Genomic DNA, 17,141 nt, shown 5'->3' on the forward strand with positions numbered 1-17,141 from the left:
TGAACCTACAGGTCATCTTCAAGTCCTGTAGTATTTAGCTGGGAGTCATTCCAAGCTGATTGCGTCCTTCATGCAGTCCCTAAACTGAAGAATAACCTTGTTCCCAATCAGGGGGAGGTGACTTGGTCGAGGTGCTGCCTTCTGTTCTTCAATCAATCAATCAATCAATCAGGCTTGGTAAAACGCAACTACTCAACCGTGAGGGTCTCAAGGCGCTGGGGGAAAGGGGGCAGCTCCGTTGCGTGCTGGGGTCATTCGAAGAGCCAGGTCTTGAGGTTCTTCCTGAAATGGAGCAGTGTGAGGGCTTGGTGGAGGGGGAGGTCGTTCCAGGCATTGGCTGCGAGGTAGGAGATGGGACTTTCCTCCCGTTCTGGTCTTGTAGATGCGTGGAATGGTGGCTAGTGAGAGGTCCACTGATAGGTGTCTTTTGGGGGCGTGGAAGGAGAGGTGGCTGTTCAGGTATGTTGGTCCGGTGTTGTGGAGGGCCTTGTATGCGTGAGTAAAAAGTTCGAAGGCTATTCGTTTTTCAATAGGGTGCCAGTGGAGATCGCAGAGATGTTGGGTGATGTGGCTGCGACGAGGGAAGTCTAAGATCAGTCTGGCTGCGGTGTTCTGGACGGTTTGGTGTTTACGAAGTAGTATCTTGTTGATTCCGGTGTAGAGAGCGTTGCCGTACTTCAGTCCGCTCCTGATGACAGCGTGCGTCACAGTTTATCTGGATTCGGATGGGATCCATCTGAACGTTTTTTGGAGTATACGGAGGGTGTTGAAGCAGGCAGAAGATACGGCATTGATCTGGCAGTTCATTGAGCAATGAGTCTAGTATGATGCAGAGGTTTTGTGTGTGGTCCATCGGGGTGGGGGGGATTTCCGAGGGTGGGAGGGCCACCAAGAGCCGTCCCATGCGGAGGGGGTGAAGCCAAGGATAAGGACTTCTCTTTTCTCAGAGTTGAGTTTCAGCTAGCTCTTCTTCAGCCAGCTGGCGACGGATTTCATCCCTTCTTGTAAGTTGTGTCTGGTGATGTTGGGTTTGTTGGTGAGGGAGAAGATAAGCTGGGTGTCTTCGGCGTAGGAGACGATGTTGAGCCTGTGGTTTCTAATGAAGGTTGCGAGTTGGCCATGTAGATGTTGAAGAGGGTGGGGCTGAGACAGGATCCCTGGGGCACTCCACAATTGGTCCCTGTTGGTTCCGAGAGGTAGGGCAGGATCCTGACTCGCTGAGTTCTGCCGGTGAGAAATTAGCATATCCAGTCGAGGGCCTTTCTGCAGATGCCGGTGTCGTAGAGTCTGGTGGCTAGTGCGCGGTGGGAGACGGTGTCAAAGGCAGAGGAGAGTTCCAGGAGGATGAGGGCTGCTGTTTGGCCCTGGTCTAGGAGGGAGCAGATGACGTCGGTGGTGGTAAGTATGGTGGTGTTCGGTGCTGTGTTTGCTGCGGAATCCGGATTGGGAGATACCCAGGACATTGTTAGCATCAATGAAGTTTGCTAGCTGGGTGTTGATGGCCTTTTCGATTACCTTGACTGTGAAAAGAAGCAGGGAGATGGGCCTGACGTTTTTGAGGTCCGTTGGGTCTGTGGAGGGCCTCTTCAGGAGGGGGTTGACTTTGGCGTGTTTCCAGTCGTTGTGGAATGTGGTGGTTTCGACGGAGCAGTTGATCATCCAGTGTAGTATGAGCGCGATGGTCGTGGCGGCTCTGTTGAAGATGTGGGGTGAGCAGGGGTCTGTGGGTGCTCCTGAGTGGATGATCTTCATGGTCTTTAAGGTGTCTTCTGTCGTGAGTGGGGTCCAAGGAAGCAGGGTCTTTTGGGTGGCGTCATTGGAGGGGGGGGGGGGGGGGAGCTGGAGCGGTGCGGAGGTTTTGGTTATGGAAATTGTCATAGATCATCTTAATCTTGAGGTGAAAAAGGTTAATTCAGTCACTCAACTTCTTACTCCGGTGGTGATGTTCACCATCAATCCAATTTGGTGTTCCAGTTGAGAAACTGCAGCATTGGGGGGGATCTGAATGATAGTGGTCACAGAAACGGGGGCCACTTTGGCTGCCTCCACTTTACAAGCTTTTTACACTCAGTACCAGCTTTCACTCCTCCTCTCACAGCACCTTTTTTTCTCGCTCAAGTGTAGTCTACCCTGTTCTTCAGCACCTACCAGTCCCATGAACACCTTAGTGTTCTGCATGTCTAGCTTAGTCTGCTCAATCTCCATAGTTCAAATGCACAGTAAGAGGATGTTCATAGGCCTCTGACTCTTATGCGTTCAGTCTCCTGCACTGGCTTCCAGTCAAGAAGTGCATTGATTTCAAAGCCTTGTGCATTGCCTTTCAGGAACTCCATGGCATTGGCCTAGAGTACCTTAAGTACAGCTTCCGGTGGTATATCCCACCCAGACCACTTTGGTCTGCCTCAGCACATAACCTTATAGCGCCTAAATACACAAAAGGTGACTGGGCGGCAGAAGCTTTATTGTGGACACAACCAGATTCTGGAACTCCCTCTCCCTGGAATTGAAAAGGAAACTGATCTTCTAGCTTTTAGAAAAGCATCCAAATCCTGACTTTTTAACCAATCGTTCAATTCTCTTTTTCCTTTGCTGCAGGCCACCCCTCTGAGATCACCGCCTAGATACCCTCTTGTATAAGTTGCTCTTTATAAATGTTATTTTTCATTTAATTTTTATGTGGATTTTGAGGAGAGAGACATGGGATGCTGTATCCAGGAGAGCTCTACTCCACCCACTTTTAGTGCATGCACCTCTTTGTCTTAGTTATAGTAGTGCAGACGGTGACCCCAGAAGGGCTGTGGTACATGCACCTTTGTGAGATACGGTTATTGTTACCAAGTCTTGACAGCCGATGGACTGCAGTCAGGACACGTGTGATACAAATAGGGTGCAGGATGTAATCTTACAGGGACCCTTCTGTGACGATTGGGGTGAGAGTACTACTTCCCTCTCTCCTGCTTCTTGCTTCTAACCCTCTGTAAACTTTGCCCTTCTGAGTGATCCCCTTTCTCTTCTCCCACCCATATTCTCAGTGGTCCACTTGTCTCTTTATGTAGCTCTCCTGGGTTCTGATGGTAGTCTGAGTTTAGAGGTGTCTGTCTGCCTTACTTCCAGTGCCCTCTTTCTGTTCCAGACTGCTGCAGCCACCCCATGCAGAAAGTGAAGAGAAAGTGTCCTAAGCCAGAAGATGCCCCATACTTCAGTGAGCTTCCGATTGATGATACAGAGGACCTCTTCAGCCGGTGAGTACCTTCTCAGCTTATGGGTGCCCCCAAAGTCGCACAGACAACTCTTAATCTACAGGTCGAATCAGTCCTCTGATGGCTCAGCCCACAGGTGCTCCAAAGACCAGGCGTGTCTATTCAGCCAATGAGATCCCACTCAATCTACATATTTCTCTTCAGGCCATGGGCGTCACCTCGCTCCATTGGTGTCCACCCTGCCGCTAGTGTGTGGGTTCGCCTCGCCCATAGGGTTCCCCACAGCTCAAAGGTTCAGAGTCTGCACAGTTTCCTCTTCCACCTCCACCCCCCCGCAGTCATCGGTCCACGGGTAAGCCCTCCCCTGGACAACCTTCTCATGTGAAATATCAGTGGCCTCATTCTTTGACCTCGTCAACACATCAGCTGGGTGACTTGTTCTTTCGCCCCTTGACCAGCACTGCCTGTGACTCCCATCTCTGAAGATGTTACCCCTCCGGCATAATAGAAAGGGAAATAGGTAAACGGGGACTTGTTCTTTTCATGAAACTTCTGTAAACTGCCCACAGTAAGCCTGAACATAAGGTGGTGTTTTATATTACACCATCTGTATAGCACACATCTATGAGGAAAGAGAGAAGTCTGAGGAGCTAGTATCGCAATCTAGGGATCCAGATAGCATGCGAAAGATCTGAGGCAGCTCAAGCGCAACAGAAGGCGTTCTTCAGCTTCATATTTTATACCGAGGACACCACACAGAAACCTGCACACAGAAGCTGTTTCTAGATCACAAGGAGAAACAAAGGAATTGGACAGGCTGGTGCACCTCCAGGGATAAACCAGAAGGGTCCATCAGCCTCTGTTAAAGAGATTTACCCAGGTACGCTTGAGTGAGGGTGCTACAGGGACCGAAGAAAGTCTTTCATGGTCGTACTCCACATAAAAAGGAGTCATTTCGTTATCTAAAGTTGTTCTGTGGGGCTCAGATTTGTACTTCTAAACAGAACGTCAGTCACTGCCCATGCGCTTCTTTGGTACCAGGCCTGTCGCCTTCCTTGGTGCCCGGCCTGCCGCCTTCCTTAACTTACCAGCCCACTATCCTGCTGAGCAGGTTTATGTTGATCTGAGCACCTCGGGTCGCATGTAAAAACACCCAGTAGGTAGTAATTGTGCTGCATGAAAGTGGATGAATTGATGGCACCAGACCGAACGCCAGTGTGCCTAATAGAGAGCTCTTCTTTTTTCAGACATTCCTTTGTGTACAACCTGCCCCCACCTTCAGACAGCCCCTCTCTGAAGAGGAAAGACATCCCATTCAAGACCCGCAGCGCACCCGAGAGCACCCTGGTCCTGGATCTGGTAACTGATAAACACCATTTGGGGCAATGTGACTGAAACTGGGATATGAGAGCGCCTGCAACCTAGTGCCAGCTTACTGAGGGGACTTCGTAACCGAGAGGGTGAGAGCCAGGGGCTGGAGAAAGAAGTGGATACTGGGGCAGTGAAGAACACAAGTTCATGCAAGGGGAGCTTGGGAAACATGACATCTAATTACAGAGGGAATGAAGAGAGTAAAGGGCATATAAGCCAATTGGTGGGGGTGGGGAGGGGGTGATTGTGGAAATATGTATGCCAATACCAGGGTGGGTAGAGCAGTGAGTGGGAAAGAGGGTTATTTCCAGTGGACTGGAGAATCCTGAGAGTACTACTATCATGGCAGCAGGTGTCAGAGGCACAAGTGGGTGAGAAGAAGCGCAAATGGTATAAAGGGCATTGCAGGGATGAGAGGCGAGTAGTGTGAGAGTGGGCATGAGCATTACACACAGAATGACTGTGGAAACTCTTGAACACAAACCATTTTCATTCCACTCTTTAATACTGACCTTAAGTCCGCATCCTGTGGAGTACTTCAGGGATCAGTACTGTGGCCAATACATGTTGGCATATACTCGATCCACCTAGCAGAACTCTTACATATGGTGGGTGTAGATAAGTAGGAGCTGCTTTCATGGTTACCCCTACTTTTTGCTGGTGTTATGCTGTTTTCTGAGTAGTCTGACTTGGATCCTGCTAATCAGGACCCCAGTCTCTGTGCTCTATCCCTAAAACGGACTATGGTAAGTACTTTGGTACCTTCCCAATTGGCTACTGGTGTACCCTCCTAAGTCCCTAGTATATGGTACTAAGGTATCCAGTGCATACGTACAGCAGAGGTCTCCCATGGGCAGAAGTATGTATTATGCCACCCTTGACAGACCACTCAAACTGTGGCTACAGGCTTGCCATTGCAGCCGGTGTAAGCTGGTGCTAGCACCAATCACAACAGATATAAGCTTCCTTATATCTGGAGGTCAGCAGATCTGTTTAGCCGAAGAGCCAGGTCTTGAGAGCATTCCTGAAGGTGTTCAGGGAGGGGGCGTGTCTGATGTCTGCCGGTAGCTCGTTCCAGGTCTTGGCTGCAATGTGAGAGAAGGATCTTCCACCTGCTCTGGCTCTGTGAATGTGTGGGGTTTCGGCCAGTGCGAGGTTGGAAGATCGGAGGTTTCTTTTGGGTACGTGGAAGGTGATTCTGTCATTGAGGTATTGGGGTCCGTTGTTGTGTAGGCATTTGTAGGCGTGAGTGAGGATTTTGAAAGTGACTCTTTTCTCCACGGAGAGCCAGTGGAGACTTCGTAGGTGTTGACTGATGTGTTCGTGTCGGAGGATGCCGAGTACGAGTCTGGCTGCGGTGTTATGTTATGTTAGCCTCCATTTATAGCGCGCACAGCTACTTGGAAGTGTGCCGGCGCAAATGCCAAATGGTGGAAAATGAAAAAGGGTTGGCCCGACATAAGATTACTTAAATAGCAGGGTTTTTAACTGTTTTTTAAACAGCCTAAGGCTCTCAATATTGCGTAGTCCAAAGGGCAGGGCATTCCAAGCCATGGCCGCTTTAACCAACAGAGAACTGCCGCCTAATCTAATCCGGTGGTACCTAGGGACAACAGCAAGGCATTGGCCTGTAGATCGAAGCTGTCAAGGCTGTACGTAGAATGAAAAACGTCTCCTAAGATATTGAGGCTCTGTCTTATAAAGGGCACCATGAACAAGTGTGAGATCCTTAAACAGAACCCGCTGCTCGACCGGGAGCCAATGTAGATCACGAAGGTTCTGACTAGCACTGGATCCACCAGGCATACCCAACAAAGCTCTTGCCGTCGCGTTCTGAACAATCTGCAGCTTTTTTAGCTGATAAGCCGGGAGACCAATGTACGAGGCATTGGCGTAATCTAGCCTTGACAAAATGAGTGCACGGGTCACCATCTCCTTAGCCATTTTAGGCAAGAGGGGCAGAAACAGCTTTAAACATTTTAGGGTGCCAGAACACACACCTGCAAACTTATTAATCTGGGGGAGACATTTCAACTCCTCACCGAACCAAACCACCAGATTTTTCGCCGGACACCCAGAGGAACTAGGCATAGGGTAGTCCTCCCTGAAATGCGGGGGAAAGGAACCGTAAATGAGCACCTACGATTTCTCCTCGTTGCATTTCAATTGGGCCTTTGCTAGCCATTTAAAAACTTCGGCAAGGCAGTTTTTAGCAATTGTCGGAGAGGAGTCCATTTTGTTCCACGTGAAGAGGAGCTGGGTATCATCAGCATAATCTATGATTTTAGCACCCAGCTCCTCTGCCAGGTAGACCACGGGTGTCATGTAAATATTAAACAAAAGGGGGCTTAGTGTAGAGCCCTGAGGGACTCCCGTATTTAGACTTCTAGGCCTAGAAGAGAAAGGAGGAAACCATACTTGCTGTGATCTATTGGCTAAAAAAGGATTCAATCCACTTCCATACCTGCCCCGAGATGCCGATATGAGACAACCGTGCCATATGTTGTTGATGAGGCACGGTGTCCAACGCGGCAGAGAGATCTAAAAGCACTAACGCTGCTCTGTCGCCGGCATCCAGACACACTCTAATAGCCTCCGCCATCTCAACCAAGGCTGTCTCAGTGCTGTTGGAGGCCCTGAAACCCGATTGGGCGGGGTGGAGGGCGCCAGATGTCTCAAAAAACTCCGAGAGCTGCTTAAAGGCGACCTTCTCACACACCTTCGCCACAGCCGGGAGGAGTGAGATTGGGCGGTAGCTAGTCGGGTGGTAGGATTAAGTGTGGGCTTTTTTAGCAAGGGAAGGAGTTTTGCCTGTTTCCATTCCGGTGGAATCGTCGCAGTCAGGAGGGACATATTAACAATTTTGTTAACTTCTGAATTGACTATATCCGCAACTGCCACCAATAGCCTTGCGCGACAAGGGTCAATAGGAGAGCCTGATTTTAACGATTTAAGAATAGTCAGGGTATCAGACAGTGGAACAGATAAGAATGTAGCCAGAGAAGGGTGCACTGGGCCCGGTGCACCGGCTCTATGATTGAAATAGGTCTCCTGAGGCTGATTGATAGACCCAAAACTGTTCTGTATATCTTTGATTGTATCGATAAAGTCCGAAAGCTGTTCGCACCAAACCTTAGAACCAGGAGAAGTCCTCTGTTCAGCACAGGGAATCAGGAAGCTTTGAACAATGGAGAATATTTCTTTTGCATTGTTTTTTGATTGGGCAATACGCTCTGCGAAAAAGTGGCCTTTGGCCATCTTCACCATGGACTAATAGGCATTCTAGGCTTTCCTAAGAGCTATTTTGGCAAGAGGAGAATACACTTGTCTCCATTGCCGCTCTAGCTTCTTACATGAGGATTTTTGTTCCTTTAGCTCCTTAGAGAACCAAGGTTGGGACGGGGATTTTTCGTGCTCTTTTATGGCCTGATGGGACCGAAAAGCAGATGGTTTAATGGACCAAGAAAATTGGATTAAAAAAATGGTCCGACCAGGTGACCGGGAGGGGATCCAGTACAGTTAGTGGAAAATTAGAGCAGACTCCATCAATAGTATGGCGACCCCTATGGGTGGGGGAGTTGATCCACTGTGTCAATTGGGCAAGATCCAATGTCTCATTAAGGGTATGGGTATGTGTATCAGAGGTATCCCTACAATCAAAATGAATATTAAAATCACCGAGCAATAAATAATTAGTATAATTTAAGGCTCTAGGCACAATAGCTTCATCCAACGCTTTGAGGAAAGAATTAGGAGGTCCGGGAGGGCGATATAAAAGCGTGGCTCCCAATAAAAAATGAGAGATAGTAAGGGAGAAATCCATCGCTTCGCCCTCCGTAAAGTCATTGGAATGCCCCAGTGAAAAAATCCAATTTTCCCTAAAGACCACTGCAAACCCTCCCCCTCTCCCAGTTTTACAATCAACCCTGGCAATTTTAAAACCTGTTGGAATAGCCAACGGTGTTCTGTATTGTCTGGAGTTTGCGGTGTAGGGACTTGTTGATGCCGGAGTAGAGTGCATTTCCATAGTCCAGTTTGCTGGTGATGAGTGCGTGGGTGACTGTCTTCCTTGACTCGGGGGGGGGGGGGGGGGGATCCACTTGAAGGTCTTGCGGAGGATGCAGAGGGTGTTGAAGCAGCTGGAGGTGACTGCATTGACATGTCTGTTCATAGTGAGTGATGAGTCGAGTACGATGCCGAGGTTCTTGGCGTGGCCTGAGGGGGTAGGTGGGCTTCCGAGGGCGGTCGGCCACCAGGTGCTGTCCCATGCAGACGGGGTGGTACCAAGGACATGGACTTCTGTCTTCTCTGCATGGAGTTTCAGGCAGCTGTTGGTCATCCAGACTGTGAGGTCTTGCATTCCTTTCTGAAAGTTGAGTTTGGCAGTGAGGGAGAGGATGAGCTGGGTGTCGTCGGTGTAGGATACGATGTTGAGGCCGTGTTGTCGGACGATGGCTGCGAGGAGGGCCTGTAGATGTCGAAGAGGATGGGACTCAGGGATGAACCCTGTGGGACTCCGCAGGTGATTTTCGTGGGGTCAGAGAGGAAGGGTGGGAATCTGATCCTTTTGGCTTTTTCCGGTGAGGAATGATCGGATACAGTCCAGGGCTGTTCCTTGTATGCCTGAGTCGTGTAGTCTGGCGACTAGTGTGCAGTAGGAGACGGTGTCAAAGGACGCTGATGGGTCGAGTAGGATGAGGGCTGCAGAGTGGTTTTGGTCTAGGAGGGTGCGGATGTCATCTGTGGCGGCGGGTAGGGCGGTCTCTGTGCTGTGGTTGCTTCGGAATCCGGATTGGGACGGGTCGAGGACGGCGTGCTCTTCAATGAATTGTCAGTTTCCTGTTGACGGTTTTCTCTGCCACTTTGGCTGCGAAGGAGAGGAGCGAGATGGGCGGATAGTTCTTGAGGTCGGTGGGGTCAGCTGTGGGCTTCTTGAGCAGAGGTCTGACTTCTGCGCACTTCCAGTCATCTGGGAAGGTGCCTGTTCTGAAGGTGGTGTTGATGGTGCGTTGTAGTTCGGGTGCGATGGCAGCCGCGGCTCTGTGGTAGATGTTAGGGGGGCAGGGGCAGGGGTTGGTAGGGCCCCCCCGAGTGGATTATTTTCATGGTTGAGGCGGTGTCTTCGGCCGTGATCGGTGTCCAGTTGGAGATTGTGGGCTGGCTGGTGTTTCTGGGGGCGGGTGGGCCATCTCTGGCGCCTGGTGGATGGTCAATGAAGTTGTCGTAGAGGTTTTTGATCTTGAGGTGGAAATAGGTTCCAAGCTTGTCGCAGAGGTCTTGGGAGGGGGTGATGTCTGTGGCTTTGCTGCGTGAGTTGGTGAATTCTTGAATGACACTGAAAAGTTCCTTGAAGTTGGTGGAGTTGGCCAGGATTTTTCTGTGTATGAAGTTCCTCTTGGTGGTTCTGATCTGGTTGTGGTAGTCTGTCATGGCGTCCATGTAGGCGGTGTGGTTTTTGGTTGTCTTGGTGTTTCTCCAGTTCTTCTCCAGGCATCTGCAGGTGCGTCTGGCTTCTTGGAGAGCGATGGTGAACCAGGCGGCTTTTCTGGGGCGTTGTCTGTCGGGGTTGCGTAGCTGGGCGAGCTCGTCTGCGCAGTCGGAGTTCCAGGTGTGGAGTTCTCTGGCTGCGTCGTTTGCGTCGGGTACCCAGGTGTGGTTGTCTCGGGTGAGGGTGGAGTTAAGTTGCTTGTCGATAACCTTGCTCCAGTTCCTTCGTGGTGGGCGTGGGGCTGGTTTGGGTGCGTTGGGTTTGTTGATAACAAAGTGTACACACTGGTAGTCGGTCCATGGCGGCTGCGTTGTGTGGCTGAATTGGATGCTGTTTCCTGCCGCGAAGATGGTGTTGAGGGTGTGTCCTGCTCTGTGGGTCGGTGTGTTGACGAGTTGTGCAAGTCCGATGCTGTCGAGGTTGTCACGAAGGATAGTGGAGTTTGGGTCGCTGGGGTTTTTGAGTTGGAAGTTCAGGTCTCCAATGAGTATGTAGTTTGTTGAGGCAATGGCGTGGTGTGCAAAGAAGTCGGTGATGGTGGTGGCGGTGGCGGTGAGGGTCTGGCGTCAGTGGAGGCAAGAGAACTGTCCGTGGGTCGTGTTCGGCGAGGCCTATTGGTATTCTCGAAGTCTTCCAGGGTTGAGTGCGAGGAGGGTGGGGGTGTCACAGCAATGGGTTGTGGGAGGTCCAGGGTTCCTGGCGCTGGTCGCAGTCGGGTCACGGACGGGTGCAGACTGACTTGCCTGTGGCGCACCAGTGGTGCGCCTGCTGCGCTCGTCCGCTGCACGACCACGCAGCAGCCATCATTAAGTAGGGGAGGTGGGAGGGAAGAGAGGCTGGGAGGTGGGAGCTGGGGAATTCGGGGGGGGGGGGAATTCAGGGGAAGGGCTACAGGGGCAGCAGTGGCGAAAGGAAGAGGCAGGCACAAGAAAATAAAAACACTGGTGGAATTAGAGCACAACAGGGAAATATTTGTAAAATAAATGGCTGAGCAAGGTTACAGTGGTTGCAGGCAGTCTGGTCCCAGCTGGAGCGGGCAGCAGGCGCAGGAGTGGACAGCAGCCTCGAACCTCCCAAGGAGAAGGTCGTGGTCTGGAGGCAAGAAACGGCACAGCAGGGCTGCGGGGAGAGAGTGAACCTAAACCTATAAGTCACCCCTAGGGCAGGCCTTTCAATCCTGAAGGCAGGGTGCTAGGTTATAAGTGTGAGGGTGCCCTTCATGAGCAGGACACCCCCTACAACCCTGGAGTCGATTCACCAGGCTTTGCAAGTGCAGTCAGCCATTTAATACATATAGTGGACATAAAGTCAATTACTATATATTGGCTGAACTGAAAGAAGTTATGTTTGGTTATAAACATGTTGGAATCATACACCCAAACCAATTCCAGTGTTGGACGTAGGATCCCATGTATTGGGGGGGGCTCCCCTAGGGAGCCCCTCTGTATTCCTGGTACCAGCCTTGCAGGGTCTAAAAGCAAGCTACTGCTGCTGCCGACCACAGACACAAATCTGCCCTCCTTCTGCTGACCTGAGCTCGAGCAGGGGAAGGTAGAAGAATAAGTTACTTACCTGTAATCCTAGTTCGTTTCAAGGGGTATACTCGTCAAAGTCATAAGCACTGAATAATCCCCGTCCATATGCGGGGACCCCGGAGCATATAGAAAAATACATATATATGTGTATGTTAAGCTAAAAAAATATACATGTATGTAAATATAAACATGCAGCCTACCATAACTGAAATAGGCTAATATGTCAATATTAATTGGGTTTTTCATTAAACTGAAAATGATTCCATTTATCATTTCTGTAACAGAGAACATGCACTCCATTAATGTTCCAACTCGGCCCTTTCTTTTCAGAGAAAAAGACAAGTAATAGCAGGCAGTTAGCCCTTAGGCTGCATAGATAAAAAACATCACAGTAACAAAAAACTGGCACCCTGCCTTTAAGAATTCCAAGAACCTGGAAACCGTGCCTTTAAGACCTCCAGGAGCCCCCTGCTCCCATCATGCACCACAGGTGACAGGTCAGATCTTTTTACGGTGTACTGACATGAAGGAATCGGGAAATTAGGTGTGAAAAGCCACTATACTGTCAATATTCGTCCGGGGAAGCGGGAGGGTTGCTTATGACTGATAAGGATACCCCTTGAAGAGAACTAGGATTACAGGAAAGTAACTTATCCTTCTCTTCCAGGGGATACTCCTCAATAGTCATGAGCTCTGCATAGAATAGCAAACCCATACCCACTTTCCCGAGGAAGAATACCCGTATAGAGCCATCAAAGAAAACACTCTAAGGATAAATTATCGAAACAGATTTCTTAACAAGGCTTGCCCAAACTGAGCATCCGCCTGCGTGTCCGAGTCTAAACAGTAATGGCGAGTAAAAGTGTGTACTGATCGCCATGTAGCAGCTTTACAAATCTCTGCAATCGGTACATGTCTAAGGAGAGCCGTATTTCTGTAAGCTGTAATGGCTGCTAGATGGACCTTTTATAGAGGAAATTTGAAGGCCTGATTTAGCCAGGTACAGCAAATATGGTAGAATCACCTGCCCCAACCCCGAACTGGATCATGACCATTATTAATGCACCATAAGTACAATCTCTTCCATTTAAAAGCGTATGATTTTCTCGTGGAAGGTCTTCTGGCTCCTTTAAAATATGTTCATACAGTCAGCTGAGAAATGTAAGTTGCCGTACTGGAGAACCTCGGGAGCCATGCCGTCAATCGTAGAGATGAGAGGCTGGAGTGGGGTGGAACACCTTCCCCCGTTCTTGGATAGTAAGTCTGGTTAGCATGGTAACCTCCTGTACGGGACATCTGATAGTTGAAGAATATCCGGGTATCACCACTTGCGAGGCCACTCTGGTGCGATTAGTATCATCCTGGTCTTGGCCCTGTAGAACTTGTTGATCACCAAGGGGATCAGTGGAATTGGAGAAAGAGCGTATAGTAATGTCTGAGACCATTTTATCAAAAGCGCGTTTCCTCTCGACCCTGGTTGGTGGAAACTGGATGCGAACACTGGGCATTTTGCGTTTGCTGCGTCTGCAAACAGGTCGATGTCTGGAACTCCCCATTGGTGGAAGATGCCCTGTGCGACATTGTCGACGAAGTCCTGAATTAGAGAGTCTGCCTAGATGTTGGGAGTTCCTGGGAGATGAATTGCCGAAATGGTCAGATTTCTTGCGAGAAGCCATTTCCAGATGGCCTCCTGAGAGAGAGGTCTGGACCTGGTTCCCCCCTGTTTGTTCAGATAATACATTGTTGTGGTTTTGTCTATCTGAATCAACGGGGAACGTGAGCAGAAGGACGGGAATAGCGATTTGAGTGCCAGATGTACCGCTCTCAGTTCTAAAAGGTTGATGTGGTACCCTTGTTCTGTTTCTGACCAGAGTCCTTGAACTTGAAGAGGACCCATAAGAGCCCCACAACCGATAATCGGTGACGATAGTCTGACTGAGAAGGTCCTGGTGAAAAGGAACTCCCTTCAGCAGATGCAATTGCTTCATCCACCATTGATGGAATCCTTGTCTGACTGTGGGAGAAGCACAAGGTCCTCCCAGCTACCTGATATTTGAGACCACTGGTCCTCTAGAGATTGCTGCGGAGGGCGCATCTGCCGTCTGACGTTTGGGATGATGAAGATGCAGGATGCAATCGAGCCCAAAAGTGAGGAAACTAGCCTGACTGTGGGATGATGAGAACGGAGGAGATTGCAGCACTTTTTGTGGATTGAGGATAACCTCTCCTCCGAAGGACACACTCTTGCAGGACACAGAGAAGCCCCCTGGTAGTGAATCTTTTGGGTCGGATTGAAGATCGACTTCTTGTAGTTGATTTGTAGACCCAGATTGCTCAGCACGTGCATGAAGTACGAGAGATGATTCTGACGCAGAGTGGGTGACGAGCTTTTCAGCAACCAGTCATCCAGGAATGGGTAGACAAAGATCTTTTGTTTGCGAAGAAAAGCCGCTCCTACTGCCATGCATTTTGAGAATGTATGGGGAGCTTATCTGAGCCCAAGCAGAAGGACTTTGAACTGGAAATGTTGACAAGCTACTTGAAAGCTCAGAAATTTCCAATGTTTTCTGGAAATTGGCACATTAAAGTAGGCATCCTGCAGGTCTATGGAGCACTTTCAGTCCCCTCGGTGTAATTGAGGGAAGATTTGGTGCATTGCCAACATCCAAAATTTCTCTTTGCGGATGAATTTGTTCAACAGCCTCAGGTTGAGTATTGGTCTTTATTCTTGGATAGGACCTTTTTTCCTTACCAGAAAGTAGCAGGAATAAATTCTCTGCCTTTGTTGCAGAGAAGGGACTGCTTCTACAGCTTCCTTCTGTAGTAGGATGTTCACCTCCGCCTGTAACAAGTGGTGGTGTTGGAAATACGTTTCTCAAGGTGGTACTGATGGAGGTGGGGATTTGAATCTGAGCAAATAACCATTCTGCACAATATTCAGTATCCACTTGTCTTCTGTTATCTTTCTCCACTCATCCAGGTGAAACATAACGTTCCCCCCCCCTCCCCTCACCCCACCGGGTAACGTGGGGAGCCAGGGCTCATTGCTTCGCAGGTTGTTTCCCTGTGGAAGGTGTTTGGCTTGCAGCTCCCCTTCCTCGACGTGGTCTACGTTGATGGTAATGTGACCTGGGTTGATGCTGTTGCATCAAACAAGTGAGGGGTGTGAATCCTCTGTTGGTAATATGGATGGTCGTATGGTAGGTACTTACATCGAAAAATCCTTTCTTTTCTCAAAGCTGACGGTTTTTAGAGTGTTCAGCTCCGCCTTCATTTTGGACATCTCTTCATCGGCATGAGTGCCGAAAAAGGAAGTGCCATTAAACAGATAATTTACGATTCTTCTTTCTGCTTTCGGTTTCAGATCAGTGAGACACAGCCAGGCCGAACGTCTGTCGCAAATGCCGTGAGAATAACCATGTGTAGCCAAATCCGATGCATCCGCAGCTGCGCTAATTACCTGGTTTGCAACCAGACCACCTTCCTGCAAGACTTCCTGGAAATCCTGTTGGTCTTCTTTAGGTAGCTTCTCTGTGAACCTAGCTAAAGAGTCCCACAGACACCTGTACTACCTCCCCAGAAGAGCAGAAGCACTAGCCACTTTCATGAAAGGTGCAGATTTGTTGCACATCTTCTTGCCTAGTGAGTCCATATGCTTACTGTCCTTCTCAGGAGGGACTGCAGAAGATGATGCTGCAAGATATGCCTTCCTGGCTGCCGCCACTATGACCGAACCCAGAGGGAGGTCCAATCTAAGGAACAGTGGATCCGGTCCGGTGCCTTATACTTCTTTGAAATACATGGAGGAGCTGAACTCACTGTAGCCGGAGTCAAAAAAAAGTCTGCATTGCTGGTTCAAGCAGACCCGGAACCAAGGGAAGTAAAGGCTTTGCAGAGGATCTGCGGTGTAGGGTTTTGAATATAACCGACGAAGAGGTAGTTGGTACCGACCTATCAATGGTCCCCCTGCATAGAACCTCATTAAAAGTTCCTATGTCATCAACTGGAGACATTCTGGCTGGAGGTGTAGCAGACAGGGTTGGTGAATAGTCTCTCTTAGATGACCCTGAGGATGTGGACCATGACGAAGACCTTCACCTACTTTTCATTGGAGTATACGATAGGGCGAGATCTAGACCTTCTATGTGGTGTCCTGGATCGTGCACGGCGAGCTGGAGGAGACCTAGCTCTCCTTGGGGACCTGCGTGGAGATGGTCTCATGGATACGGTAGTTGGAGGACCAGCAGATACTCTGGAGGGCGAGTATGTTCAAGAGTAGTCAGAGCCAGGACTTCTGGGTGGAACCCTCCAATGCCGTACACTCTAGCCACCTTGGGGAAAGGTTGACAGGAGCCGTCTGTTTTTCCGCAACCGGAGAGCCCTCTGATGTGATCTGCACTATATTGATGCCAGGAGAAGAAGAAACTTCCCTCGGCCTCTCAAGCACTTTCTCAACATCGAACGGTGACCTGCTGCCAGCGACACAGATTGTGCCACTCTCGACCCGACCGCTTCTGCAGTGACGTCTTTGAGGCCTGCCGCCTGTGTGACTGTGGAGATGTCCTCGACGTCGACCACGGGGTCCTAGACGCTGACTGCCTGTATGACTGCGGCGGGGTGCATCAAGGAAGAATCCTGCTGCTCCTGGTCTCATCGTCCTGCCAATCTTCTGCTTAATCTGTGCCTCATCCAGGTTCTCCTCCAGGCCTGTCGGCATCAAAGACACCAGAAGGAATCTCCCTTGGAGTGAAGGAATCAATCCCCTGCATCTGCAGGCACTGCAATGAAGCTGACCGGTCTGCTGCTCCTGAGGTCCCACGGACTATGAAAGGTTCAGCAACACAGGTGGTGGTTCTGCAACTCTCTTGAGGCCTGCACTGTCTTATCAGCAAGTTTTGAGGCCAGTATTACTCGTCGCCAACCGCTGGGACCAAACCCTGTGCACAGTGTCGATTTGCTGTTGCCAAGGCTTGTTGGCTTTGCACTCAAAAGATCTTCGGGCTACAAGAACCTCCAGCCACTAGCCTCTCTTCCTGCCAAGTACAGAGTCTTCACTGCATCCTCTGCACCGTGGGCCTTCCTTCTCGGAGAGTTGCGCGAGGTCCCTGTGAGTCCTCTTGAGGGTCTTCTCCTGCTTCAGTGGGCTTCCTGCTTGCTTGGGGCCTGCTCTGACTCCCATGCTTGAGGTGAGTCCCTTGGACCTTGCTGGTCCCAACCCAGCTCTTTCTTCGCTTTCCATGCCTGTTGTAGCTGTCAAGGGTTGTTGGTGCTCTCGCTGAAAACCAACCCCCTGGTTCAGCTCCTGCACGGCTCCTGGTCTTCCTCCGTGTCACCTGGTCCTCACAGCTGCAGCAACAAGGTCATTGTTAATCACTATTCTAATAGCTGCAACGGCGGGCCCTTCTTGCCGCACCTCACATCAGTTATAAACAAAAGTAATCGTCGTGCAGTCAACCCCGTACGCCAGCCGTTGAACGTTACTGTGTTCCAGATCAAAGCAGAAGAAAAAAGAGAAATGGGGGTGCACGCATCTAGCCGTCCAAAGAA

The 17,141-nt window shown here is 50.0% G+C and overlaps 1 protein-coding gene across 10 annotated transcripts in view; it reads left to right on the top strand.

The window, feature by feature from the left end:
• The window catches only part of LOC146772124 (CTD small phosphatase-like protein 3), a 95,017-nt gene that overhangs the window by 37,893 nt on the left and 39,983 nt on the right, over positions 1–17,141 (top strand). For all 10 annotated transcript variants that reach the window (XM_085637529.1, XM_085637532.1, XM_085637533.1 and 7 more), the window contains exons 5-6: positions 3,134–3,242; positions 4,448–4,559. In XM_085637529.1, the coding sequence (XP_085493655.1) occupies positions 3,134–3,242; positions 4,448–4,559 (221 nt within the window). The remainder of the gene's footprint in view (positions 1–3,133; positions 3,243–4,447; positions 4,560–17,141) is intronic.

This window comes from Triturus cristatus, chromosome 12 (assembly GCF_964204655.1).
Source record: "Triturus cristatus chromosome 12, aTriCri1.1, whole genome shotgun sequence".
NCBI classification, from domain to species: domain Eukaryota; kingdom Metazoa; phylum Chordata; class Amphibia; order Caudata; family Salamandridae; genus Triturus; species Triturus cristatus.